At 39.4% G+C, this 27,917-nt stretch overlaps 1 protein-coding gene across 1 annotated transcript; it reads right to left on the reverse strand.

Annotated features, from left to right (window-relative positions):
- Positions 1–18: 18 nt before the first annotated feature.
- On the reverse strand, positions 19–27,775 carry PSMB7 (proteasome 20S subunit beta 7). The gene is made up of 8 exons (XM_082775448.1): positions 27,632–27,775; positions 27,413–27,506; positions 27,144–27,241; positions 26,487–26,627; positions 25,102–25,217; positions 17,242–17,300; positions 3,718–3,869; positions 19–1,724 (listed from the first exon to the last, which is right to left on the reverse strand). The coding sequence occupies exons 1-8, from the start codon at positions 27,691–27,693 to the stop codon at positions 1,613–1,615; spliced, it is 834 nt and encodes a 277-aa protein (XP_082631574.1). The 5' UTR covers positions 27,694–27,775; the 3' UTR covers positions 19–1,612.
- Between the last annotated feature and the right edge of the window lie 142 nt (positions 27,776–27,917).

A 27,917-nucleotide genomic window follows, 5' to 3' on the forward strand; every position in this document is an offset into this window, starting at 1 on the left:
CCTGTGCCTTTTTTTCTGTTGTTGTTGTTTTGTTGTTTTTTTGTTTTTTTTCTTTAAGAAAAGAATACAATCTTTTTTTTTTTTTTTTTTGAAATAAGATTAGGGTTAGAGGGTTACATACATATATATGCTTTTAGTGGATTTTTTTTAACCTAATTTTCTCTACTTAAAGGAAAACTGCAGTGCCATCTTCAACTACTTTCCATCAAATTTTGAAGTATTTATATAGGTAGCAAAGAAAAGCTATTAATTGCTGTGAATAATGTTGGTATCATTAATGCAAGGTGCCATTTTATCGAGGCTTCTCAGCAGAAAGTTGATCTTGCTGCTCTCATGAGAGATTGAGGAAATTCAAATCAGCATGAGGATGTAGGAGAGGCACCAAATTGCTTCCAACATTCCCATGCTAACTTGCTTAATTTATAGCCAGCTTCTTTAGCAATTCTTAGATTCAAGAGTGAGGACTGTCACTTTCACACTGCAGGTTTCCTTTAAGCTGTGGTGGCAGCTACACATTCATAGGGATGGCTGTGCTGCGCCTCTATTGGTGTGACATAGAAAAGGATCTCTGGCTTCCAGGGAAGCTCAGCTTAAATTTGAGTGTCTTGAGAAGTCTGGTCACTTTCTTGCTGCATAAAATTCATTAGTGCTTATAAGTAAATGTATTTCAAAAGGTAATTTTTTTTTTGCAATTGTGCATTTTTAGATAAATAAAAAAAAAATGATTTACAAAATAAACACCTTTGTTTAAAAAAAAAAAGTCAACTATGAAGGGGAAAAAAAATTAAAAAACACGCAAAACAGGACTAACTGTATGTGAAATTTGCTAACAGCTACCATAATATGTAGATACCTGACAAAAAGCTCTGCATGTGGAGAACGGACTACATCAGCTGTTATCAGTTGTCATGATGGAAAACTGCATACAAGTCTTCAACCTCTAGAAGGGTGGCTGCTCTAAAGATGCTTTCTCCGGCTGGCTGTTCCAGGATGGTAAGACTAGGGCCTCCTACCAATTAACCTTTTGAAGCTGAGTGTAGGGGTTACACGTTCTCTTTTGAGTAGATGAAAAAATAATTTTATAGGTGGATTTTCAGGTAGTTTTTCTTTTGCTTAAGATTATGGAATACAGTGTAAAACAACTTGAAATCAGTTCACCTCAAAGAGCATGAACTCAGGATTTTAGGACAAAAAAGTTCCATTTTTATAGAAATGTAAGGCAAGTAAGATAATTAAGACATCTAAATGATGTTTTCTCTGGTTATGTAATGTAGAAATGGAAACATTTTATACCAGTGTGGATGTTGGACACTTCTAGCTCTCCTGTTAATTGTTAATCTAGCTCTCCTGATCTTTTTGGGTAGCACACAACTTATTTTCACAGTGGTAAGATGCTTCAGTTCTGTTCTGCATGAGTCCTGTGTTTTGATCAGGGGTAAGAATGGAGCAGCAGCAAAAGAAATCAGCACTCTATGAAACACTAATTAGGAGAATGGTCAGAGCCCTCTTTATTCTGTAGCAGTTGCATGTTTCTCTTTGAGCAGGAAGGCTTCTAAAAGCGAAACATAACTAGCGTTCATATGCAGTGACACAGAAGGGCTGCACATAACGTTCAGGAAGTATCCATGGTTTGTACAGTTTCATCCACCACCTCAATTTCCAGGAGTGCAACATTTTCCGTGAGAACAGCAGTAGTTCCTTTTTCACACTTGTATCTACCATACCTGTTAAAGAAAACAGTGAAAGTTAAGCTGAAAGATGGTACTACCTAGGAAAACTCATTTAGAAGTTCAGAACTAATTAGCCTTCTGTGATATGGAAGTTTCTTACACTAGTCCAGAGTGACACTGTGCTTATTGCAGAATCTAAACTGATTGCAACAACTAATCAACTAATAAAGTTTGAGCTAACCTAGCATTTTTATGAAATGCATGGTCTTTAAAAAAAAAAAAAAAAAAAAAAAAAAAAAAAAAAGTAGCAGGTAACTTGAAAGGCTACTTTGTAGAAATAAGTGGGATCTCATTATAGCATGGGCCATTCTTGCTGTGTACTCCTGCTCAAAGCACAAGCTTTTTTTCATCTCTAGATTAATTTTACCAGTGTATAAACTTTGGGTTTCCATGCTAATTGTAGCTAACATTTAACACAAAAACTGCCTGTAATCAAACCACATTTCAGAAATTTTGCTGCATCTGACTGTAAAGGAGGTGTCACTCTTTTCCCATTTACACAGTAGAAGCCATAAGCTCACTTAAAATGTCAATGAAGATTCTTCTGGCTAACCACCTCTATAGTGAGAAGTTTCTGCTCAGAACAAAGGGTCATGTGTACAAGTTTGCACAGTAAGAAAGCCAGAGAATTTTTAACTGAAGCAGTGCAATTCATTTGGACTTTGGCTATGGCCACCTGCATTAAAGAGAAGGGGAAAAGAGATTTCTTTAAAGTCCCCTATTTTGGTAGCGTACTGAAAAGCTGCATGACTTGTTACACATAACATAAACGTATGTATCACAAAATCCTTTAACTGCCCTGCGGGCTGTAATTTCACTGACGAGGCAATGTAGTTCACCAAACAACACATCTGAGCCTTTAGAGGTAAAATTTGTCAGCTCTGCTAACACTCAAATTTTGCTCACTTGAGAATCTCAGCACCTCTGTATCCTGAATATTCTCAGTGATGCAAGACAATATTACATGCTTAAATGTAACCTTGTTTCCCAGCAACTTCCAGAGTTAGATTTGTGTTACAATCATTCAAAACAAGTCACAGAATAATGTCATTTTCAATAAATACAGGCAATGAATACTGAGAACCATAAAATGAGGGTGGGGTGGGCATACTGAAATGGATCTTTTTGATGGGGCTTGCAAAAGGGAAGAGCTGGAAAGCAGCACAGGTTTCTACACAGCTGAAGTGGTTAAGGGCACTATTTCATTAGGAAAGCAAGAATGTTCATAACACAGAACAGTTGTAGTTAATTTATACATAAACTAGTACTCAAGTTTTGTGTTAAATCTTGCTACTGCCATATTTAGCTATTAACTGTAATGTGAAAGGACAATTTACTGTACATTTCTGGACAATTTTAATTTCTGAGAAGAGTTATCGAAATTATCGAAACATCGGTTTGTTGTCTTAGCAATCTCACATAGGTTACGTTCTCCAGGCACAGGCTAGAAAATACTTCTAGAACTAGAACACAACGTGGCAGACCCAGGCTAGAGTTCTGCAGTTTTCTTTGGGTTTTATCCCTGCAGTGAGCTCATAGATAACACCTATGACAGGCTGGACTGCGCCACGTGCTCCTTTTTCAAATCCCCATGCTACAATTAGGCAGAACTGCAGCAGGCATGGTGATGCCACGAGTCTTTCGGGCACCACACATTTCAGCAAACATGCAAAGCGGGACCTTCTTGCTACCTGATGTATCTATTCAGTCACAAATGTGAAACTTCATCACACTCACACTGCCTGAACTCCACGAGCAGTCTCTCAACATAGCAAAGAGGTGACAGGTAAGCAATTAGTTTCTTTCACACACCTGTAAATGCAACTAAGCCTCCTGTCAACTGCCAAGCACAGCCACTAATTTTGTTTTCTTGTTTAGCTGGAATTCAGTACAGAGATCTAGAGAGCACTGTGACAAAATTTAGTACTATGGAAAACAAGAACAGTTAGGAGCAGCCTAGGTAACACAGAGCTTCAGAAACACTAACCTTTCGCCTTTTCTGTTGGCCACATCGTATGGACGGAGGAAATCCAACTTATTCTTGCTTATGACACAGATATCTATGTTACTGCCAGAGCCCAGATCATTGTATATGCCAGCTGCAATGGCATCTCTCACAAGCTGTTTGGCTTCCTCTTCCTGTAAAAGTTTAGAAAAAAAAAAAAAAAGCTGTCATTGCACAAGTGTTGGCATTTCACAGAAATGTTTGTCCATGTGACACTGGAAGCTGTGAGCTCTCACAATAAATGAGATAATCATCAAGGACTACAGAGCATGAACAACAGCCTACTGAACAGTGGGACAGCCTTCATCCTGTTCAGGCTCCATCCCTCTCTCCCCTGAAGACAGAGGCATCAGATTTAGTAAAGAGAGTCAAAGAAACAAAATTAAGATTTTTATCTCAATGAGTGGAGAAATTAAACATGTGGATTTTATTGTCCAGGCTTCTGTGCACACAAACAAGTTCCCTATAGTGCCCCTTGTAACAGCTTCATACAAATTAAAAATCCATAGTAGTGTGCTTATAATCCTTGCCTAGGTAGGAACTACTTACTCTTCTTCTGCAGTATCAAAAATATTTGTATGATTTTGGAACATAACTTGGTTTACAAAATATATTCTGTAACTGCGCTGCAAGGCAGCCTAGCTCTGCACTGAATTGTAGCCTACTAATATTTTTAATTCCAGTCCTGAAAACAAGTGCAGAAGACTTGGCTGAACACCCTGGCAGAACCAGGTAGCTTTATCAAAATATTGCAGTTTGTGATCGACTTCTTAGCATTTAGAAGAGAAAATGGGAAGTTTGCTACAGTCCCTCTTCTGCTATAGTCTTCAGAAATTCCATAGGTAATTAAAGCATAATATATATACTAAGCATAATATTAAATTTATGTATTTTAAAACATGTATTTCTACTTTTTTTTAGTACAAAGTGGAATCCTAGTTGTAGCAAAATTAAAATCAAAAACTAGAACAGGAAATAAAGCTCACTTTTTATTGCTGCTGAAACCACGCACTAATCCTGCAGAAGTTCAAATGTTCACATTCTTTCAGGTTTTGTATGATCTCCTTTTAAAAGAAAGTGCTAATATGCAGCTGGTGAACTACGCATGCTGCACATAACAGGATTTTTTAAATTATTTTTTTACATTATTTGGAGGCTGTCTAAATAGTCTGAAACAGAGCACAATAGCATCTCCGTTACACAAACACGTCAACGTTCAGTTTAATGTCTTTTACAAAGAAACATTTCAAAATCATCAAAACTCTCCGTTCAAATATCACAACAGATCTGTAATCATCTTCATGCCCCATCCCCAAATAAACGGCGTGAGTGTTGACGTACAGGCCTCAGAAGTCCAAGTTCTGATACGCCCGATAACCTCTTCTTATTACAGCTGCATTGGCTCCCTCTACAGCTCCCAAGGAGGGCTTATTTTTATCGCAAAAGCAACTCCAAAAGCTGAAAGTCACAGATCCAGCAATATTAGAAATGAACTTAAAACAGCAAATCCTTACTTTACACTGCAGCCAAAGATAGCGAGCATAAATATTGCAGAGCAACCTTCCTGCTGCATTCATTTACATCCTGCAAAACGCAGAGACAGGCGCCTGGTCCCAGCACCTGCGTGTCCCTGCCATCCCGCCAGCAGCACCATGCAGCTCCCTGCAGCTCCCCATCGCTGCCTCTGCCCCGCGCCCCCTCCTGCTGGCAGCAGGGTCAGGCTGCAGGGCAGCGGTGCCCCCTGTACCTACACCCACCCCATTTTCATCTTTTCTGGTGCCTCTCAGATATGCACCTGAGCACAAAGCACGCCCCTCGCCGCCAGCTTAGGTTTTCTCCAACATACGCAAGAACTTAAGAAACCCCGTGAGCAGAGCAGGCCTGTTCCAAGGAGTTAAGAGTAAGACTGAAAAAAGACCATGAACACAGAAGTTTTGTCTCAGTTTTAGCTTAAAGTTCTTCATGGCCGTTGCTGCACAGCTATCCTGATGCGATCACAGCAGTAACTGCGTGCTGCAGCCACTCTCCGTCACTTTGGTGGCTTTTCCCACATCTCAATAATCTTCTGCCATTAGACATGAATGAAAGAGCACCCAGTGCTGATGCTGATAGAGGCACCTTTTTTATCTGCCTCATTTTAAAGGCCTCCCTGCCACTATCCTGCCCATGAAAATCACGATGCTAAAAGCCCAGCTCCTCCAGTGCCTCTGATTCAGACGGCAGCTGCACAAGCCCCAGCGTACAAGTGCAGCTGAAGAGGAGCCCAAAATTAGCTCAGCTACAATCACGTCTGCTCCCAGCGCATACTCCGCATTCTCCAATGGCCCTCTATAAAAGAACTTGTTAATAGCAGTGTTCCTCTTCTAACAGCTTCATTAGGGTACTGACCAAGAGTGGGGCTTTTTCAGTAAACTATTAAACAGCCTAAGTTTGTATTAGCCTCAACCTTTAATAACAAGAAACCCTCTTCCACTGAATTATACTTTCCACCAAGCTGACTAAAACAAAACAGATATGCTGTAAAAATAATTCCTGTGCGTTTCCTCTGTGTTTCGATAGTAAAGTCCTGATAAGCAAGTGCTTTCTCCTTCAGCTGATACAAGACTGCTTGTACAGATGTGTTTTGTGCTGTTTTTTACACATTTATTTTCACAATACTACTAAGACAAACAATAGTGTATGCACAATTATTATTATTATTTTTTTTTAAGTGGCAGCAAAACCAGAAACATTTTAAGCTATTATTTGAGGTGCTGGTACAAGAGAAACATCACAGCTTAGGAAAAACAAAGCAGAAAGTAAGCATTTCTTCCCCTCCCCCTTTAATCCTTTTTTTTTTTTTTTTTTTTTTTTTTTTTAAGAATTATGTAAAATCTTGCAGAGTCAACTCAGTTTTTTTTTTATTATTTCTTAAAATGTACTCTATTAATCTACTGTTATCAAAATGAAAACAGTTCTTAAATGACCGGTACAGTCAACACAGCTCAGCTGTAACCACACTACAGCATCTGTTACCCTGGGAAGGTCTAAAATGTAATCTCAGCTCCTTCATCTGATATAGTGCAGCCTATTCCAGTTTGGGAACCTGGAATAATTTTAATTATAGAAAACCCTACAGTGCTCTGTTTACCCCTCCTCCCCTTTCCATAATTTAGAAAGATGACCAGAACAGCCACGAGAGGGAAAAAAAATATATCCTTGATAGAGATGCTGCATACAAAGTTCTAGCAAGGGCTGCTATTTTACAACCCGAAAACAGGGGGTTATGGTGAAAAGTGCTGACACAGTTTTAAGTGTAGGGGCACGAATGAGTCACTGTAATAATTAATCTTAAAAAACCCTAAAAGTTCAGAGTATATAAAAGGAGCACTTCCTACTTTATGGTTGCAAAGACCAAGCTAACTGGGAATATCATTCTCTCGGGTCCACACTGCTTCTTAAATGAGATTACAGCAAGAGTGATGTACTGTAATACAAGTCAGTTGTGACAAGCAGCGCTTTATAGAGCTATCTGTTTGTCTCCATCACTACATCACGCAATGTGTCCCAGGACTCCAATGTGCAGCTCCATTTACCACTACATGACAAATGGGCAGCACTTGTAAAAGGCGCAAAGAGGTCCAGATCAGCCACGTAATGGTCACCACAGATGTACCGTAGTGCTGGAGGGGGAGCAAACAGACCCCCAAGTTCATTAAACTGACCAGTAATGGATCTTTCAAAACGCGTCTTAGGAATAGTACAGTAAAGGCTAAAATAAATAACTCAGCATGAAAGGCTAATCTGAAATGGTGTTTGATAAATTATTTATAACACAGACAATTGTCTGCATTTAATATTGGAGCTACTGGTAGCATCTTTAAAAGATGATTTATGTGTTGTAATGCCATTAAGCTTTATATGAGCCCACTGCTAGCTATAAAGTCTGCTGAGATTTAGAGAATGAGTTTTAAACTGTCACTGCAGCATCATAGTAGATAGAGACTGTATTAAATCTTTACTTTAAACCTGTTATCTGGAGAGTTGCATTTTGTAGACACTCAAGAACTGATAGATTACCTCTCTACAGCTGCTACGGTGCAAGTCCCAAACAGCACCAATAAGGAACTTTTCCACATTACTCTTGTATACGACTTGAATCAAGTTTCTCCTCTCACTTAAGCGATTTCCAGATTTCAAATACTACTGAAGTAAAAAAGACACTTTTCTACAGGAGATGTGGACATTTCTACCTCGTGTTAATACTATTTTACTAATAGCTTTTAAACAAGTTAATCATGATGCCTACAACAGTAAAGGGAGCAGCTGAACTGCTCTGTGAATATTATTTCCTAAATTATTTTTTTTTAAAAAACTTCACAAGCGAGTTAACAAGATGTCTTTTCCAGATTTAAAAACTGTAGAAAGATTTTTTTATTTTTTAATTCTTACCAAAAAGGAATGAATGGCTTCTGCAGGTCACCAGTATCCTGTTAGCATTGGAGAACTGCACTATGTATCAAATATCTAAGTCTCAGTAAGAATTTTAAATTTTAGTACACAATGAACATTAGTATACAATGAATATTATTGGGTGTAACAACTTTTGTAAGACAAAAAAATCTAAAAACATTTAACAAAACCGACTTTTACAGCAGAATGAAATTTGTTCAAATTCTGCCATGTAAAAAGTACGTCCTACTGAAAGGCAGAATCCACCGGATGGGCAGGTGGGAAGAGAATGGAAGGAAGCAGAGGGGAAGAAATCGGAAGCTCCAGGAAGGGCAGAGATGGTTAAAAAAAAAAATCTATAAAGAAGTGTTGGGAATTGGAGGCTAGGAAAGTGATACCTCTTGAAGGACATAAGCACCTACAGAAGCATAATTAGACTTTGGAAGAGTAATCAGCAGACTACAACATGCGGGAGGATGTGCAGGTCTGTCTGTTGGGAGGAATCGTGGTAGAGATCAATACGTAACTGGAAGCAATGCTAAAATCTGCGGGTACATCCAAAGAGATAGCAAAACTGGGAAGCAAAGTATATTGCTTTTTTTTTTTTTTTTTTTTTTTCCTTGTAAGGAGACGTTGAAAGGCTCCATTTAGTGAGAATGAATTTGTTCTGGCTGCCCCTTGAAGCTGGAAAGGGGCTGGCACTTGTAATTTCAACCACTTGGGTTTCACAAGTCTTCACCAAAAAAGAGCGTGAATTTTAAGCAGTACCTCATAAGCAGATGAAAAATACGGTTTGTTTCATAAATCTGTTTTATAAAAATACATAAACGATGCTACAATCACTGTATCTTGCTTTTCTTTCAGCTTTGAGATGAACAAATTCAGAAGTCAGTCTTTCTAGCCCCTCCCCTGCTCCTTCCACCACCAGCTTTTGTTCATTTTCTAAAAAGTCACAAAGTAAGGCAGAAGGATTATGAAAATCAGAATCTGTAAAGATTAGCAGCATCTGGGAGACATGTAGCAGTGAGACAAAAAATGGGTCCTGGGAGCAAACACCAATTCGTGCATTAAAAAAAGGGTAGAAACTATTGAATATTCTCAGTAAGTGTGATGGAAAAATTAAAAGGACTCGAAGACTATTAAATACGATTACAATTTTCTCTCTAGAACACACCCTGTCGAATGCTGTGGATCATGCCTTCTGTTAGGAATGGCTTTCACAATAGGGTAACTTTAATTGCATTTGTCTGAATTCTACCTTCTCTGCACGTTTTTAAAGTTCGGACTTCTATTTAAATAAATAGAAATAAAGCACAACCAAATTTAAGTTATATACATTCCTGCATCTCCTTGTGCCACTACACCACTTTTCCCTTCAGAACTTGGAGTGTTCTCAAATGCAAACTCTACACAGACTGTCTGTGGCACCATCACTTATCCAATACCTTGAAAGACAAAAAAAATAATTTGCTTAAAACCCTGGGTTATTAATACATGAGGGTTAATACACTGCCTACTTTACACAAAAAATGCAGGAAATTTAGTTTTGATAGGAAGTAATTTTCAGCACAAATGGCATAGGCAAAAAATTATGCAAAAAAGAAATCAGAGCACAGCAGTGACCTAGCAGCCTTGTTAAACCTCAGCATATTTAAGTTTTTACGCAAATTTACCTAAATTCATTAATATATCGGATAATTCTGTATTGCATTTGATGCAAATTTTGTTGTGAATAATATATTAGTAAATGTTTATTTTTCTAACTGTTCTTACTAAGATATTTTCAAATAAAATATACCTAAGTCCCTAATTACTATTCTCAGTAATTACATTTTTTTCTTGTTCCATTGGTACAGACGCCTGCAAGCCCATGCTCATCGCCACCTCCCCCTTTCTGATATTGTACACCACACAAGTATAATAAACCATGTTAATATTTCATACCAGTGTGAAATATGCTGGAGTATCAATTCAACATCTGCTGTCTTTAGGGTACTGGCGTCCCGCAGAGACACTTTCAATTTGTAATTGAGTTCTATACTGAATTAATCAGCAGTTTATCTTTTTTAGTAAAATAATGTCTTCCCCACTAACCTGGATTTACATTAACAATTTATGCCAAATTACCTGCCAAGGCAAAAAACTTATATGATTCGGAACTCCTATTCAATAACATTAGTTCCTATATTTCATTCCTTACAAGGAGACTAGTACAATGCATAGCTCCGCTGGTACAGAATTAAATCACAAGCTCCTCTCCCAACTGCAGGGCTTCTTTTAATACTGCTTCTATACTTTGAGCTAAGAATTAATATGAAAACACATTTAATCTATTGTTTGTATCTGTGTAAAGTGCATGTTTTTCAGGGAATCAATTCTCAGAATAAAATGAACTCACCAACAGAGCTGTAAACTCTGCCATGCTGCGAGTTCCACCCGGCGCGGTGCGGTACCCTTTCTGTACCACTGCACTACCTGGCACTAAGGCACTGAACCTCAGCTGCCAGAACGTAGCAAGAAATGTAAACCATGGAGGGAATAAAACCAAAAATCTATGCCTCAGTACTGTGCAGCAAAAGATGAATATTCAGCTATAACATCTGGCTTCAAATAAAGCAAATTAACTTTCACGTGACTATTACCTAAACTAAAAAACAATGGAAGGGAATGAAGGTGAACATTTTGTTGGGGAAAGAAAAGAAAAGTCTTCAGCCCTGGTAATTTTTTCTTCCTAAATACACCAAAAAGCTCCATATACCTCGTTGGCTTGTAGGACACCTCCCCCCAGAGCCCAGGCACAGTCCCCTGCTCAGCCTCACACCAACTCGGTGTCCTCCGCTCACACGGGACGCACTCTGCCTCCGCAGTCCTCGCTGCAGGACAGCACTCGTGTCCGTGCCACCTGAAATATTTTCCAGCATGTTTTGCCTGGGTTCTGCAGTTATGGGAGATATACGAACTGCAACGATCTAAACAGGAACACCTGCTCCTGAGAAATGCATCAAAAATAATTACCTGTCCTACATCGACCCTCTGCAGTGAAATGATCTCTTAACATGGAGCTCTGCTTCTGACTGCCTCGTCTACATTATTACGTACAAAGTTTAAGCATTACTTTCGTAAAGGTGAAGAAATGGTTGCTCTTTGTCATGCAGCAAGGCCCAATTTAAAACGAGGCAAAATTCATTTATTTTGAGAGCCCATCAACAGAAACCTAGAAGAAAGTGCTACGGGGTACTACTGGTAACCCAGATTAATACTGCTGGCAGTTTCCCACCTGATTTCTGCACAGAAATTGTACTTTGATAGATTCAAAAGCACACCTCAAAACTCTTCTCCAGTAACATCAGCCGTTTCAGAGCCCACGAAGCTAGGGAGCAGCACAGACCATTTTAAATCAGGTTTGTATTTCCCATTTAACGTTGGTTCAACAATGGAGATCAATCCAAGGCACAATCCTGTGGCAGATGAGAACAGAACCAACTGACCAACGCACCGAGCAGAAACAGAGCTCGGGTACACTAAGTTTAACCTAAAAAAGTAAGAAACAGCATGAGAAGCCTTTATTTTCTGGATGGATGTCTGTGGTAATATCTGGTATTTACCCATGGAAATTCAGGTCCCTGAAGGAGAAAATAACACAGGAAAGCATGAAATCTGTATCAGTGAGAGCTCCATCAGCAAAAGGCAGTGAAAACACGCCACTACCAGCCTCCGTTATTGTCACCGAGTAATGAAATAAACAGATATACAGAGCACATAAATACTAAGTACTTATTTTTGTTCCCAGAGTCAGATTTTTTTTCCCCATTTACTTAATCTCTGTGTTTGACACCAACAGGAGTTCAAGTATCTCAGGCAGGCTCTCCAGCTTAACTCTGATAGTCTGGCTTGATCTCTATTGTCTGCTGTCTGAGTTCAGCCGACAAACCTCCCAGCAAGTGGTCACCTTCCCATGGAGTCATTAAACCTCTGAATGTCAGCTGGTGGGATTAGCCTGCAGACTTGCACACCTGAGCCCTATGGCGGGGACACAGGCATTTTGATCACCATCACTAATGAATACAGAATTCATATGCAGCTTGTCATTGCTCCTGAGCCCCGAATCACACAGATGCAGTCTAAATAAGAATGATGAGAACTGGTGTTGAAGATTAGAGAGTTTTGGCAGTTTCCAAAAATAGCTCCGTATTATTCTCAGCAGCTAATAAACAAAAATAATGCCACCATATCGAGGGACAGTAGGAAATATAAGCACAGAAACATTTTTGAATGATCTGTATGTCAGCTGTTTAAAAATGGAAGAAAGTGGCATGTTTCCCTAATATTTTGTACTAAGCCTGGTATTTATTTCAGTAAGATAAATAAATAAGAAGTATGTGGTGAAACTAGCGTTCATACTACCTTCCCTTTGATACAGCAAAGACATTCAGTGCACACAGAGCCTCGGGGAAGCCGTTCTTTATGCCACAGCTCCTTCACTCTGGGGGGATAGGGCTGCCCTCACGTACCTCAAAAACCAGTGGCAAAGCCAGGAACAAAACTGTGGACCAGAATAGCCTGAGACTACGCATTTTAAACCTAGATCACTTTCAGCCCTCTTCCTTTCTGTAGTTTCTTTGTGAGCACACCTACTCGGACAGTCGCAACCATTAGCTGGAAAAGGTTACTACCTCCCACGGCTGGTCTGCTTCTCCTTTCTCCTTTTACAGGGGATTACCAAATCTGCCAGCTGGACTGCTCGTGAGATTGCTCCCTAACCCAGGTTTGTCAAAACCAAGCAAGTCAGCCAAGGCAGTTACTGCGGAACGGTCACAAAAGCAAATCTGGCCACCAGGTGAAGGACCATGTCTCTGGTGGGAAGGCAGGACCCAAAATATTTTAACTCCTGGACAGCAGAGCTACTCCTGCACGAGGGCCAGCGTCTGTGCTTCGAGGGGAACACAGTCACAGCACCGCCAGACCCCTTTCAAATCCACTCCTAGCCCTTCAGAGCTTCTGGTTTTCCGTCATCACTGCTTGACTTCTTGCTGCACTACAAATGGTGAAATAAATGACTGTAAATACAATCTCACATTTTTGCAACGATCCATTTCAGATGTAATTACTAAATAGCTGCCAGACTCTACCCCCTTCCATTGTTCCCCACCTATTCTGTGCCCCTGAATTCATTACGAGACATATTTTATTTTTTCTCTGCAGTAATGCTGCTTTCTGTGGCTTCTACTCATTCTCTTCCTTTTAGATCCTCCTTTAATAAACTTGGCTGTTTTGATGAAATACAAAAAAGAAAGTTACAGACAGCCTGTGTCCATGCTTAAACATGAAGCTACAGTATAGCCTCACTGCACATCAAGTAGTTCTTCTACAGACAAAAAACCTTCTACTTTTCAAAGGGAAGTCAAATACCAGGACAAAATATATAACGTCCCTCCCCCGTTTCCCTAGGAATTCAACAACCACAGTATAGAGAAAGCCAGGATTCCAGCATCTAATACCACAGACAGACTTTTTTTCCCAGATCACGACGGTTGCCATATCTACTGCTTCAGAGCACTTCTTCACTATTGTTTAACACTGGAAGGCATGAGCGTATTTGCAAATTCTGACTAAGGTTTAAAAACCATATGGCTACTCTGCTGAAAGAAAAATTGGCTGCAATGAAAGATCTAAGCTCAAAACACTCTATTAGATGTGCTGTTCTTCCACTTATGTTTTTTAAAGTAGATCTATAGCTGCCCACATGACAGATTAATATTGTTCCACAGTAGTTAGGTGCTTGGCATTACATTTTGAAGCATCTACAGGCCTTCAGGGCTGAAAGTGTTCACATCTTCAGCAATCTATAATGGTTCCTCTAGAGGCCAGCACTTGCTTCATAATGAAACATGCCTCCATAAATCAGACTGCAGAAGTGGCACTTGTGTACGTCACCATCCATCTTAGCAGTTTCTCTGAAGGATGTTGGGTAAAGATCATCTCCCGGCATTGCAACCAGGGAAAGGACCATCACAGTTGGCATTGATAAAGCATGTGCTACTTAAATCTGAAGACACACTAAGTCTGTGGAAAAAAACACATCCTGCTGGTGTTAGCATGCCTCAGGCAGTGGTAGAAGCTTCAGCAACTCATCTTCAAAAGGCAGAGAGCCAGGGCTCTAGAAACCTGCAAAAATTGGCTAAGCCTGCAGTCTTTTTTTTTTTTTTTCCTTTTTCTTTTTTTTTTTTTTCTTTTTTTTTTTTTTTTTTAAGTTGAGAATCTTCAAAGTCTACAATTCTAACTGTAGGGCACAGCAGCTGCCACTGCAGATTTGATCCTCTCAGCTTTTGGCAGCTCTCAACTTGAAATTCTAGCAAAAGAATTTTTCAAGTTGCTATTATTGCCTGTCATAGATTTATAAATATTGTGCACTATCTGCTGTGGCATGGCTCTCATGGGACACCAGTGCATGCCAAAAGCATAACAGAATGAAAAACAGTTCCTATTCTTCAAATAAATGCTAATTTTTTTTAACTGTGCTCATGCGATGTGTTTGGTGATCAGCTTCAATAGTACAGAATATATATCAGAGGGAAAAAAGCTGATTGTCTTTTCCAGTAGTATTCAGCTGCTACTTTCATTAAGCTTGTTTAATTACATTCCAGATGCTAATTTGCAAGTCGATACCAGAGGGTGCAGGACAGTTTGCCTTTGAATCATTTTTCTGTGATGTGATGGTCTTGCAGCACACCACTACCCTTCAGTAGCCCTAGCAAGATATTCTGACAATTAGTGCAAAAGAAAGCAGTATTGATCTTGACAGAAAAATATTAATCCTCTACCCATTTCATTAAATTAATCTCCGTGAATTTTAAATTTAATCTTCATTGCCATTTCATAGCAAATTTTACACAAAATGCACAGTGTGGTTCAGATTTAATTTAATTTCAATAGAAACGTGCTATTTGGTTATTTTATTGGAAAAAATAAATCTGGCATAAAAAGTAAATATTTTAAGATGGCAGCTGTAACAGCATGAAGAAGTGTTTCAAAGTACAGTTTGAGCTCTACCACTTGAAACTTTGCTGGTTTAGATATTCTGATTATTAAATTATTAGACAACAGAATGTCTCATAAAAACAAAGGAAGGGTTAAGGGTTTGAAGCTTGCACACAAGCCTCAAACATCTAAATATCTATTTCAACAAACTGGTAGGCTGCGTTTCCACATGCTTGTTCTAACAGTGAGTATCTGCTGCCATTTACGGTTGTGTATGAAGACAATTTAATTAGGATGACCTTTCTAAACAGGAAAAGTTGGAAATTTACCAATTTTGGGTGCATTTTTGGTTGCTCTTACACAAAGAAAGACTTAAAATACAAGCTTGAAAACTAGCTGAGAATGAGGTAAGATTTTTAGTTTCATAGCATAGCTCTTTGACATTTGTATCTTTGAAAGGGGACTATTATGCTGTAGCTGTTGATTCCAAGGATTTGTAGTCCATGTTTTCAGTCTGAATAGCACACATGCCAAGTGCATAGTCACAGGAGAGGCTGGAAAAGAGACTGTGTCATTCTCACAGCAGTATGAGGGGAAAAAAAGAGTAGAAAGACTACCTCTACACCTAGTGGTTCTTTGTATTAGCTATCTAGTGCAATGCTATTTACAGAAGATACTTGAGTGCCTATTGAAAGGTTCCAATATTTTGATAGCATTTATAAATATACTGGAGGCCAGAAATCCAGTTTCTTCAGATATTACCTAAAACACTGAAGCAGCATACAAATCCTCGTCTCACTGCATTTTTTAAGTTTGCACAACCACAACTATTTCATATATATAACAACATATGACATGCTTTAAATGTAAAATTTAACTGTTCAGTTTTAGTGAGGAGCTCAAGACTTATGGGATTATCCCCAGAAAATACACTGCAGTCATTGCAACATCTGGAGGGGAGAAAATAGCCCACAGCAGTTGCACTACAAAGATGAGGAACGTCTGAAGACCTTTTCTGAAGTTCATCAACTTTTTGTGTGTCATTCAGCAATGTTGAATATTTATTAAGATTGTTATTTGTGTATTTCACGCTCAAATGACTGCAACTGTTAGTGTTACAAGTCATTTCAATGGGTTTACTTTCTGATTTTGTGTTCAGTTCTCATTTTTTTTCTTTAATGTGAACTTATTAACTGGAATAAGGAGGAGAATTCACAAATTCTGAAGAGATTAACATGGTTTAAAGGGGGTCTTGAAACTACTGAGGCATTTTACAAATATGGTCACAGAAAGCTCTACAATTGTTTTGTGTTTTTTTTTTTTCCATCAATTGTAAGCCTGCAGATAACTAGATTTTTCACCATTTTTTAGTTTAGCAGACACTGAACATGGTGCTAGTAAGCATAATGAAATACTAGAGAGAATACAAAAATAATGTCCTTGGATAAATTCATTAAAAAAAAAAATAACAGTAACTTATTCTGATCTTCATCAAGACACTCCAGCTTTTATAGCTCTCCTTAATGATTCTCTTTCATGAACAACCATAATGTTTCTCAAGTTTGATCATTGGCAAAACACAAACAACTCAACCAAGTCTTCCAATAACCAGCTTTTAAGTAGATAACTACAAGAATGTAGTTGCTAGTTCTGAACATAGCCAGTCAACCCAAAATCTAACTGGTTTCCTATGCTACCGGAACATATTTTGTTATTTTTACAATCATCTATTCTCTTTTAAAGACTGAGAGTTGCATAAAGAGACTGCCTGCCTACTGAGCAAAAAAAACAGCAAAACTGACTATGCAAAGGCTGTTAAATTCCTGGAGTCAACTATAATTAGTAACGTACATGTTTTTCAAGCTTTCATCTACACTAAAATCATAAAAGTTTTTCCATACTTAAATTTGAAAGACATTAAACATTTATTCAAATTCTGTATCCCCTAATTTTTGTTTACAGGTTTACATTACGCCGACATTAATATATTTTAAGCACTTGAGCAGATTTGTCTTTTTTAAAGCAAATCTCTTAAATTCTTCATGTCATGAGAATTACTGTAGACAAAGAAACACTGAAAGAAAAATGATTTCTTACCTCCATGTCTGGTTTGTATTTATCTTCAAAAATGGCCATAGCTGCTAGCGATCCAGAACCTATGGTAACAAAATTAGGACACTTCTTTAGCCAACATATTTAGATACACGATTTTGGGTTGTTTCTCATTAATTTTTTAAAGAAAAGGTAACAAATAATCAACAACACAAATCAGACTGCAAGTCTACCTTCGCTTACAACTACTACAAGTGTCTACCTCTTGAGGTCCAACACCTAATTTAATCCTGAATTTTTTATCTGGTATACACAGACTTGTGTTCCCTGTCCCGACAGCCTTTTTGTCACTGTAAACACTGAGATATGAAAATGAGGTCAGCAAAAGTGAGTTACCTGAATGCCAGCTTCAACTCCTGCTCTTCCATTCCCCGACCCACAGAGGGTTCAGCACTGGGTACTGGGGTGCCCAGAGGGCACAGATCGCCCTAACGAGCTGTCCCAGCACAGCCGCCTTTGTACAGGGGATGAGTAAGCCAGCAGTGGTAACCGGGTTGCTGGCTGCTGCCGTCAAGTTATTTCCCATATCTAACAGTTTATTACACATTTATTTCATGCCATTATTTTTACTTTCAACAATAACAACTCAATAGACAAAATGACAAAGATGACATCACGAGTTTAACATTACTTCTCCTAAAGCCCATGCTGCAAGTACACTAACATTACGTAGCCCATCCCTACCCAAAGCACTAACTGCAGGTGTTACAAATACACTTTCCATAAACGAATACAAAAAGCAGTACAATACTACTGGAAACTATGAACATGCTTTGTTCAGAGTGAATCTTCAGGAAGGGATCTCGTCTGTCTGTGGCCCTAGCCATATTTCAGCGTGTGCTACTTTTGGGGAGTGAATAAAGTTACCTGCAATTTTTTACTCCAATTAGAAGATTTTTTGGCATTTATTACTTTTTAACTTCTTTTGCATACTGCTATCTGTTTAGCTGGGTCACAGAGAAAGCCATATTTTCTATTTAAAATGATTTGTGTATATCGCTTGACCACCTCAATGGTTTAGTGAAAGAAAAAGGCAGCGATTAAACAGTTTCAAATGAGGTGTCCTGCTGATTTTATCAAGTCTGCTGAATGTATAATGAAAAAGGAGAAGCTGACAGTGACACTGTTGAGAAAATACAGACTACCTTATCTGAACCATTTAAGGAGGTCCAATTATAGATCAAATTTAAAGGGTAGAAACAGCAGATTTACAGACACAAATCAATGAACATGGTAATCCCAATGAATATGACAGATATTGCTGTTACAGAATATTGCTGTGGTTGAGGATCATTACCTTTACAGTACCAAATACATCACATCTAAAAGCAGTAGGACACTCTAAGTGCGTACTTGTATTACAGGCTATGACTATTCATTTACACCTTGGAGCAATGTGTGTTTCCATTTTTTAAATGCTGAAGCTGGGAATAAAAAGGATTTTTAAGCAACTAATAGCAGAAATGAACTGCTGATACAAACAGCTGATGTCACGGAACAAATCACCAAATAAAAGGAATTTTACTGATCCTTCAAACAAGGTCAAAATAAGGTGCATTCCAGAACAAATACAGGACTTAAACCATAAAGTAATTCCTTTTGTACAATGACACTGGAACATTTCTAATGAAAGGTTAAAAAAATAATCTGGGATATGGTCTCAAGCTAAGACCATACTCTTAATGCACTCAGAAGGCCTACCATAAGCAGAATGGGAAGCCTTAGAACGAGAAAACAAACACCCTTACCCTTCAAGAAGGTTTCTTTAGAAACAAAGTTAGTTTGAAGCCTAAAAGATTTTGCAATAAATAAAATATAAAGTTAGCATCTCACAAACTCCTACATTAAAACTACTGAAGTAAAAAAAAATGGTCTTCGTTTCTTAAAACTTCTACTGACAAAAACTAATCAATAATGCTAATAATCCAGTAATTTCATACGTGGCACAATTAGCCTGGATTTATTCCTCCGGTTCTCTTTTTAAAAAAGTTCACAAAAGAACCCATGGACAAGAACTCAGGAGACTTGGCAAGGAAAAGAAGATCCTTATGTTACACTAAATCATTTATACATGAAATTTGTACTGTTAACTATCTCACCACATTAGCAAGATGCAAATAAACATCAAATTTAATATCAGCTTTAAATAAGCAAATGTAGCTGGTCCTACAACCTAGGTTGTAGAAGAGTTGTTGAAAATGTACTTAATTATCACTACATGTAAACATTTACATCTAAAAATCAAGATTCCAAGGAGAACAGGAAGCAATGCTGGAAAAGCTGCTTAAACTCAATTTTTTTCCTCGACTGGTTATAAATGCCAACGTAAGTTTTATAAGCTTGCCTGTAAAAAAAAAACAGTACCTTAGCAGAAGTCTGCAACACAGCTAAACATTCTCCGAAAAAACAGATTTTGGTAATCTTAGCTACCACAATGGAAGTTCTTTACTCTTCCTAGCACCAGCTGTAAGGACTGTGTTTTTAGGAACACTAATATATGGAAACTTCTGAGCTCCTCCATCCAAACAAATCACCTGCTGTTTGACAACAGCAATACGAACTGCCTGAAAACCATTACGGAGGTGAGTTACCGCAGCCACCTGTAGCACGCCGAGGCAGGGAGCCTCAATCCACCCGCTGTGCTCCCGGAGGGCCGACTGCTGGTCCCACACAGTGTGCACAGAAAATAATACCTCAACAGTTATTTATCTTAGCTTGAGATAGGTAACTTGTTGTTAAGTTTAGGAACTTAGCACCACACAATCCACACAACCAGTGCAGAAACAGGAACTTCTTTTGGTTGGATTTTTAAAAAATAAATAAATAAATAAATAATGTTTATAACTCTTCTGGAGATCAGCAATAAGGGTAATTAAAACCAAATACAATTGGTAAAGTCTTTGTGTACTTGTGTTACATAATATACAGAAATCTTTCAGCTGGACTTATTAAACACGCTAACAGCAATGTTACTTCAACACCTTGGGAAAGACGAAAAAAGCGCCTTATCAATTCCGAAGAATTTATTTCACATTCATTTTCAGTAAACCATGCTTACTAAGTAAATATTCAGGAAATACTAATCTGGCATCTAAAGATATAAAAACACCAATAGCCAAAAAATAAAAACCTACAAAAACCGCGATGCAAAGTTGTATTCTAAGGCAAATACTTTTCAGTCTTGCAATTAGCACAAACCAGAGAACTTCATTAAAGACCACATGAGGTTTTTTTTTTGTTTTGCTTTACTCCTTTAAGAAAGACTGGTCATTTAATAAGTTTTCACAACTGAATTATTCAAAAATTCCTGGACTTGACTGTAATAATGCCTTTGGCATTTACACAAGGAGTCGTACCACTTCAGTATCAGATTTGAAGTAAAAGATAATTGTTGATACCCAGCAGAAAATCGAGCTAACGACTTCCATTGTCTTTTGCAACTGCAGGAGCTTTTCTGCGACAGATGAACTGGACCTTTTTAGCAGAGCACTCACCGAGGACAACTCCTCACTGCTAAGCACAGCCTGTTTTCATCACCCAAGGACCTGTTTGCTACCTCAGCCTGCCACAGCGGAGGATGCGCACAGCCGTGCGAGAGTAACATTCAGCAATTCCTAATCCATCAGTGTCAGGGCTCCCTGACAGGGCATTTATTCACACGCACTCATTGTTATTCAATTTGCTGTTCATCCTAGGTAAAAATTCGGTGATCTCCACAGCCCCATCGATCGGGATCATTTTTCACCCTGGTTCCTGGCCAAGGGGCCGAGTCTCAGCGGTGGTACTGCTTGCTCGGCAGGACAACATTGCCAATGCATGAAGAGCTGATTTATGAATATGGAGCAACACAGGTACCAGGGGACTGGCTTCTGCCACTAGAGACTACTGGAACATACTTACTGTTTCCAAAAGCTGAACTACAGACTTCAAGTGGTTTAATTTTATGCACGCATTTCATTATAAGTCTTGGCCAGAAGCTTTCCTAGACAAGCCAAGCAATCAGACAATCTTGCATCGTTTGCTGAAATCCAATTTTGTCCTTTGTCAGCATAAACAGTTTAATTTGATGTTTTCACTCCTGAGTAAGCACTGAGTATCTTTTAAATCTGCCTTGCAACGGAGGACATCACTCTATCTGTCCACAAATACATTCAAGGCAAGATATTTCAGCACATTAAAAACAAAAATAACCCAACACCTCAACAACATTTCCCATTAAGAATTTCATTTCCAGAAATTGACTGGTCTAAGACACGTATCCTGATTTAATAAACCACCCTTCAAACATCTGTGGAAAAACATTATGGTCTACATAAAACAGAAATACAACTCCTATTACTATCTCTGATTTGACCTTTGATGCATTTTCTGCTGTTTCAGTTCTCTTTCATTTATAAGCGTAAGCAGATCTCCTGTTACTAAAATATATCCTAGTCATTAGACAAAGTAGTATCAGTGTACTGCCTATAGAAAGGTAAAGAACATTTGTGCTGAGAAGGGCTTTGTGTGGAAGCATGGACAGAAGTAACATGCAATCACCAGACAGATCTGGCACAGCTGACAGCAAATCAAAGCTTAAACTAGAGTAAAATTAATCCACTGAGAACCTACTCCCTGCTTGAGCTTGCTCTGCCACTATGTTATTTTTGTAGAGAGAGAGGAATGGCCAGGATTTTCAGAAATACCATATTTTAAAGCTTTGAAAGCATAGGCACAGAAGTAGGCACGTAAAATAGGCACGTGAACATAACGGCAGCTGTGCGACTTTATTCAGGCAATCAACTCCTAGTAGTTAGCAGTTTAAAGTCATTTACGGTTTTACAGTTTACTACAATATTGGACATAAGGCAATTATAAGAATCAGACATTTACACTATTTTTTTTTTTCTATTAAAGGCTAAACAATGACATCACGTAACGTGACTGTTACACGGATTTTCTCTGCCAAGGAAGTCCTGTGCCAATTGCTAAGGTAATGGCACCATCTATCGGTACAGTGCCACCGCTGCAGAATCTCTGTAAGGACCACAGTTCTCATGCCCAGAGTTAACCGCATCACTCAGTTTAACAGCTGTACTGTTTTACTAGTTCAAAGGGATGGAAAGCTTTAATTGTTAAAGGCTGCGTGTTAAAAATAGGTTCATTAACTTCCAGCAAAGCAAGTCAGTTCAGAGGCCACGGCTTCTCAGAATAGCTACCACATGCACACTTCACTGTCCCATACAAAGCCTCCATCTCCTGAACATTTGAGATATTCATATACACAACCCTGGTTTATCACTTACACCAGAATCTTTGCGTTTCCTCCAGCCTTTTCAAAGACTTTTTTTTTTGCATGCTAAAAACGTGATCTCAAAGTTTACTTTCTTAAACATCTTCATCTCTAACAAATGATGAATATTAAAGCTCTGATAAAAACAGGCTGCGATCTCTTTAAAATTCTCAACAACATGCAACGAAAATTTGAAAACAAATGCAAAGAAAGTGATGGCCTGAAGGTCAAATGAATTGGTACAAGAAACTCAGTTAAGTCAAGCCCTAACAAATAGTTTGGGCACTTTTTAAAACCCACTACTTCCTTAATCACATTCAGAGAATGGGCAAGCAAAATCCCTGTCCCAGAGAAGTACACGTTTTTCTGACAATTAAATGAAAAAGCCTATAGCATAAATTCTGTTTTTACAACAAAGCTGGTTTAGTTTAATGCACTGTACTAGAACTCTACAAAAACTGCTCACTAAGAACTTCTGTTCTTAGTGTTGTGGTGGCATTTTGAATCCATTTCAGGAAAAAATCCCCAAACCACAGGTTTTTGCATTTCTGGTTCCCGCTCTTCCAAACAGCAGAAAAGCCATTTTTGTAGATTTTGTAGCCATTTTGTCTAAGAAAGACCCAGAAGGAAAAAAAAAAAAAAAAAAAAGCTTTAAAATTTCCAAGAATATAGCTAATGGCATTTAATCTAGAGATAACAACCACAAACAGGAAAAGATTAAGGAAAATTGAAGTTGTATTTTCCCATCACAGAGTCAGCATAAAAGCTACATAGAGCAAATCATGCTTATTAAACTGACCTATTTCATTTTTCTGCTTTCAGTTTGCTTTTCTGATTTATGTGGACTCTACATTACACTTCTGCAACTCTGCAGAAACCAAGATCTCATTTAAAAATCATTCAAGTCTTCAAAATGAAAGGTAAATCTGAAACGCGTGTCTTCTTTTGAGTTCAGAGACCAACTGCAACCCTGGCTATGTTTAGAATTTTACTTTTTCCAGCTTATAAGATACAGATGACACAGCCAATGAATAGTTTTAAGATATAGTATGAATTACAAGTTAAATTCACAAATTAAGATTAAAGCTGAATGAAGATTCCGTATTCTGCAATAGCGTCTTCTTAAAAATACTCATAATGGCCTCCAGTGTTCTATCAAGGAGATCACAACTAAACGGGCTTATGCTCAAGAGCCACTTCAGTGTGAGATTTTTGTTACTGCAAAGCACCACTGAGGAGTTCAAAAGTTTAATTCTCTCCTGTAGGTATTTTCTTCATCTGTTTTTGTGGGAGTAGGAAGCATGTTTTCAGTTTTCAGTATCACACTCCCTAATACAGAACTGAATGAGATGTATACAGAAATGCTTTTTTGCTTGCTTTTTCTAATTGTTGGCAATGAAAGCATTATGCATGACAAACATTACTGTTTAAGCTGTTTTTTCTTCATTTTTAGAACACAAACTGCTAGCAGTAATAGCAAAGAAGGGATCTTCACAGTCTGTAGGCCCTCGAACACAACACTTGTATCAAACTACAGGAGTAAACAATGCTTGCTTAAGCCAGATGATTCCTTTTCAAGTTGCAAATGTCCATTTCTGAAACTGACAAACCAGTTCCTGGAGTGGAAGGACAACAGGAAACACTGAATAGGAAGTTGAAAAAACAGCTAAAGAGGAATATACTATGTATCTCAAAAGAAGAGAAAGGAATGACACAAAGAAGCAAGGCCACCATGTAGACTAAGGGCTGGTTTGGTTCTTCTAGGAACCTTTATCTTTTCCTTAGCAAGAGGTGAAAACCATGTGGTTAAAGCAAGCTAAAACTTGGCTACCCCTGGCCAACAAAATAGAAGGCCAGAAAGATGAAAGAACTGCTTCATACTCTCCTCCACAGCCCTCACAAGGGAGGAGCAGGAAGAAAGTTCATGCTTAAAATTAGCTATCAGCGTGCAGGACATTTAAAAAAAAAAAAAATATTTCAGTTACATATAGTTCAAATTAGTGCTATTACAGAAAAGGTACAGATGGAAGACTTATGGTGTTAAGACTTAATAACCTGACAGTAGGCTACTACTGTCAAGTTGCCACCCCAGCAATAGACATAACCTTCTTATTGAGAAGCTCCGTATCGTAATTAAAACCAATCATACATTGTAAATAAACTACAACGAAGCTCCTTCTTGCTTAAAACACCGCTGCTACCTAGCAAGAAACAAAATAGGTCCAGATGAGAAGCAAGACACGTTTATTCCTAATCGAACTGCAGTCAAACTTCAGGAAGAATGCATTTCCCCAGCAAGATTTTATATGAACCATAAATTAGCACTATCTGCACATCAGGTTTCTGAATACCATTTTTGGGTTGCTTAAGATTTAGACAGTATAATAGCCCATAACCTTAAAGCATTCAAAACAGAACATCTCACCTGCTGTAAAAACACGGGTACAGCTTTATCTCTGAAGTCTGAGCTCTGCACAGCTCACAGCAAACAACAGAATTTAAGTAAAAATTACTTTTTTTGTTTGTTTGTTTACCAGAGAGTTGTGTCAGAGTACTAAGGAGACAGCACTTACCCATGGTAACATAAGGCAATTTGTCAGTTGATCCGTGAGGATATATGCTGTAAAGGTGAGGTCCTGTGACATCCACTCCCCCTAAAACCAGGGCAGCACCGATGTAGCCTTGATACCTAGGGACAATGTTTATACGTGAACTTGGAAACCTATGATAAAGCTGTGCTTTTTTGTTCGTTTTAAACACAACGCACGCATTTCAGAATTCTTCCATGATTACAGCAGGTACATCTCCATAATAGAAAGACTGCTTTTACTATCTGTGAGCAACAGCCTAAATTGAGAAATTAACTAACATTATATATTTCACTGTCAACCAGAACAAGCATGCATTGGACAAGCAAGGAGGCTGGAAGATACATTTGTGCTGACAGGGAGAGAATTCAGAACAGTTTTCAAGCCTTGCATGAAATTCCTGTATCTGCAATTAAGTTTATATTTAGAGACTTCAAAGAAAATATATTCCTTCATTTCCTCCATGAGATGTTCTTGGCTGATTTAACTTTTTAATTCATTGTCTTATGACACGCTTAAGGCAAACTGCCCAGCAATACAGCATCAAGCAAGCGAGCTGAATTACTGTAATTCATCTAGGTCACTTGGTTGAACAAAGCTGGCAGGGCTGGGGAGAAAAGGGCTTTATTTCACTCTGCTGGAGACTCTTCCATAGTTTGAACAATCTCTCTAAATGAATATGCTTGTTTCATTATTTTTCTCTTTCAACAGCATTCTTTACTTCTACAAAAAACAGTATTAAAATAATACTGCAATGCTTAAAGATTTGAAGAACATTTCCTCAATAATGGCACATTTTAAGTTGCATTGCTATTTAGGAGGTACAACTCCCATACTTGTGATGGTTTCCAATCAGCCAAGCGATCAGGTAAGTTTTCCTTAGGACAACTGCAGTACAACTTCCAACTGTTATATTACTATATCTCACTAAACCACCGGCAGAATTCTGTATTAACAGAAGCTGCAAGCTTCAAATGGTTAGTCATTCTATTCCTTTGAAAATAAAATGTATCTTCATATTGTGATTCTATTACAGGTCATAAAATTCTCAATTTAAAAAGCTTGCATTTACAAGATTATTACTGGCCCAGCCGTCTTGTCACAAAAAACATACAGATCATTTTTCACTGTTGTGATCAACAGTTCATTAAAGTATTGTCCTTATATTTTTGCAGTATAAATGCTATCGACACAGCACAACTGCAGGATCAGTTCTCTAAAATACCACTGATGGAGCAACTCTTCAGCCTTTCCTAGAGTCTTGTTATGGAGGTTAGGTAGGCTAAGTAAGGATACGTGTTCACAGGAGCTTGAGTCACAGGTGGTAGTTTTAACGGCATTATTAAAATATAAGAAGAACATTTGGTTACCTGAAAAGCATTTGCTTTAGCATTCGGTTAGCTGTGACAACACGTGGAAGTCGTCCAGTAGACAGTGAATGGAGCTCCAGATTGGAAGAAATCAGCTGAGTTGTCATATCAGTATCTGCAGCTGTTCCAGCACCACAACAACTGGGAAATATTGCAAGCAAGTTGGAAGAGGCAGGGAGGGGAAACAAGTAACTCTGTGCCTCTATGAGCATTCTGCCTAGTTTATTCAACAAATTTAAACTTTTTTTCTTTCTAAGCTGCCTCAAGTCAAGTCATTCAACTCTTTTTAACTACTTGGGTTTTCTTCCTGTCCATCCCTAGACAGCGTTTACAGTTCCTGAAACACAACGGCCTTGCTACTGGTAATCCTAATGAGTAGCACATGTAATTAAAACCCCTTAAGACTTTTTTTTTTTCTTTTCAGCATTTGCAGTCTGCGCATCCCTTTCCCTCATTGCAAAACTGAAGAAACTAAGTTCCCGTACAGTGAATATTTTCAGAGCATGAAACAAGACAGCCTATTTAAACGTGAATAAAATGCCCAAAATGAGCAAGCCTGGCTAATAACCGTAAATTATTGTTTTTAAGCACCTTAATACTTGCCGTTGGCAGAGGGGACAGCTAAAAATCCCACGCAACAACCGATCCCACACTTACTAGATGTTAGGAGAAATGAAGTGTATTTTCGAGCAGTTCTTGTCAGCCACAACCATTCCTTCCGTCGCTCTCGTGTCTGCTCCGAGGACCACGCCATCCTGAGCAAGGGGAAAACGACTCCCAGAGCCCGGCCTCGGCCCCCCCGGGGGGCTCGGCCCCAGCCCCGGGCCCGGCCTCGCCGTGACTCAGCGGGGCCGCAGCGCTGGGGCCCGGCCCGCTGCCCGCCGCCCGCCGCCCGGCCCCGCCCGGAGCCCTCCGCCGCCCCTCACCTTGAAGACGACGCCCGCGATGGTGGTGCCGGTCTTGCGGGCCGCCGGCAGCCGCTGCCCCTTCTGGGCGAGCTCGGCCTCCAGGAGCGAGTTCCTGCAACACAGGGGCAGGAGCGCTGAGGCCGGGTGGGCGGTGGCGGGGGCTCCGCCGGCTCCCAGCCCCGAGCCCCGCAGCCCGCCCGTCCCCTCGCCCCCCGTCCCGGCCGCCCCGCGCCTCACCGAGCGCAGTTGTCGAAGCTGAAGCCGCCGCTGGGCGCCTGCAGCACGGACACGGCCGCCATCTCCTCGCCGAGCCGAGCGGTTCCGGGTCGGGCTCCTGCGCGCGCAGCGGGGCCGCTGCCGGGGCTGGGCCCGCCTCGGGGCCCCGCCGGGCGCTGCGAAATGGCGGCGGGGCCCGGCCCGGCTCCACGGCCACGGCTCCCTCCTGCCCCAGGGGTGCCTGGCCGTGCTTCTGGGTCCCTCTGCCTTCGGGTCCGGTCCCTGCCTCGCTCTCAGCGCTCGGAGC

The sequence above is a fragment of the Aythya marila genome (assembly GCF_965140915.1).
Source record: "Aythya marila genome assembly, chromosome: 19".
Taxonomy (NCBI): domain Eukaryota; kingdom Metazoa; phylum Chordata; class Aves; order Anseriformes; family Anatidae; genus Aythya; species Aythya marila.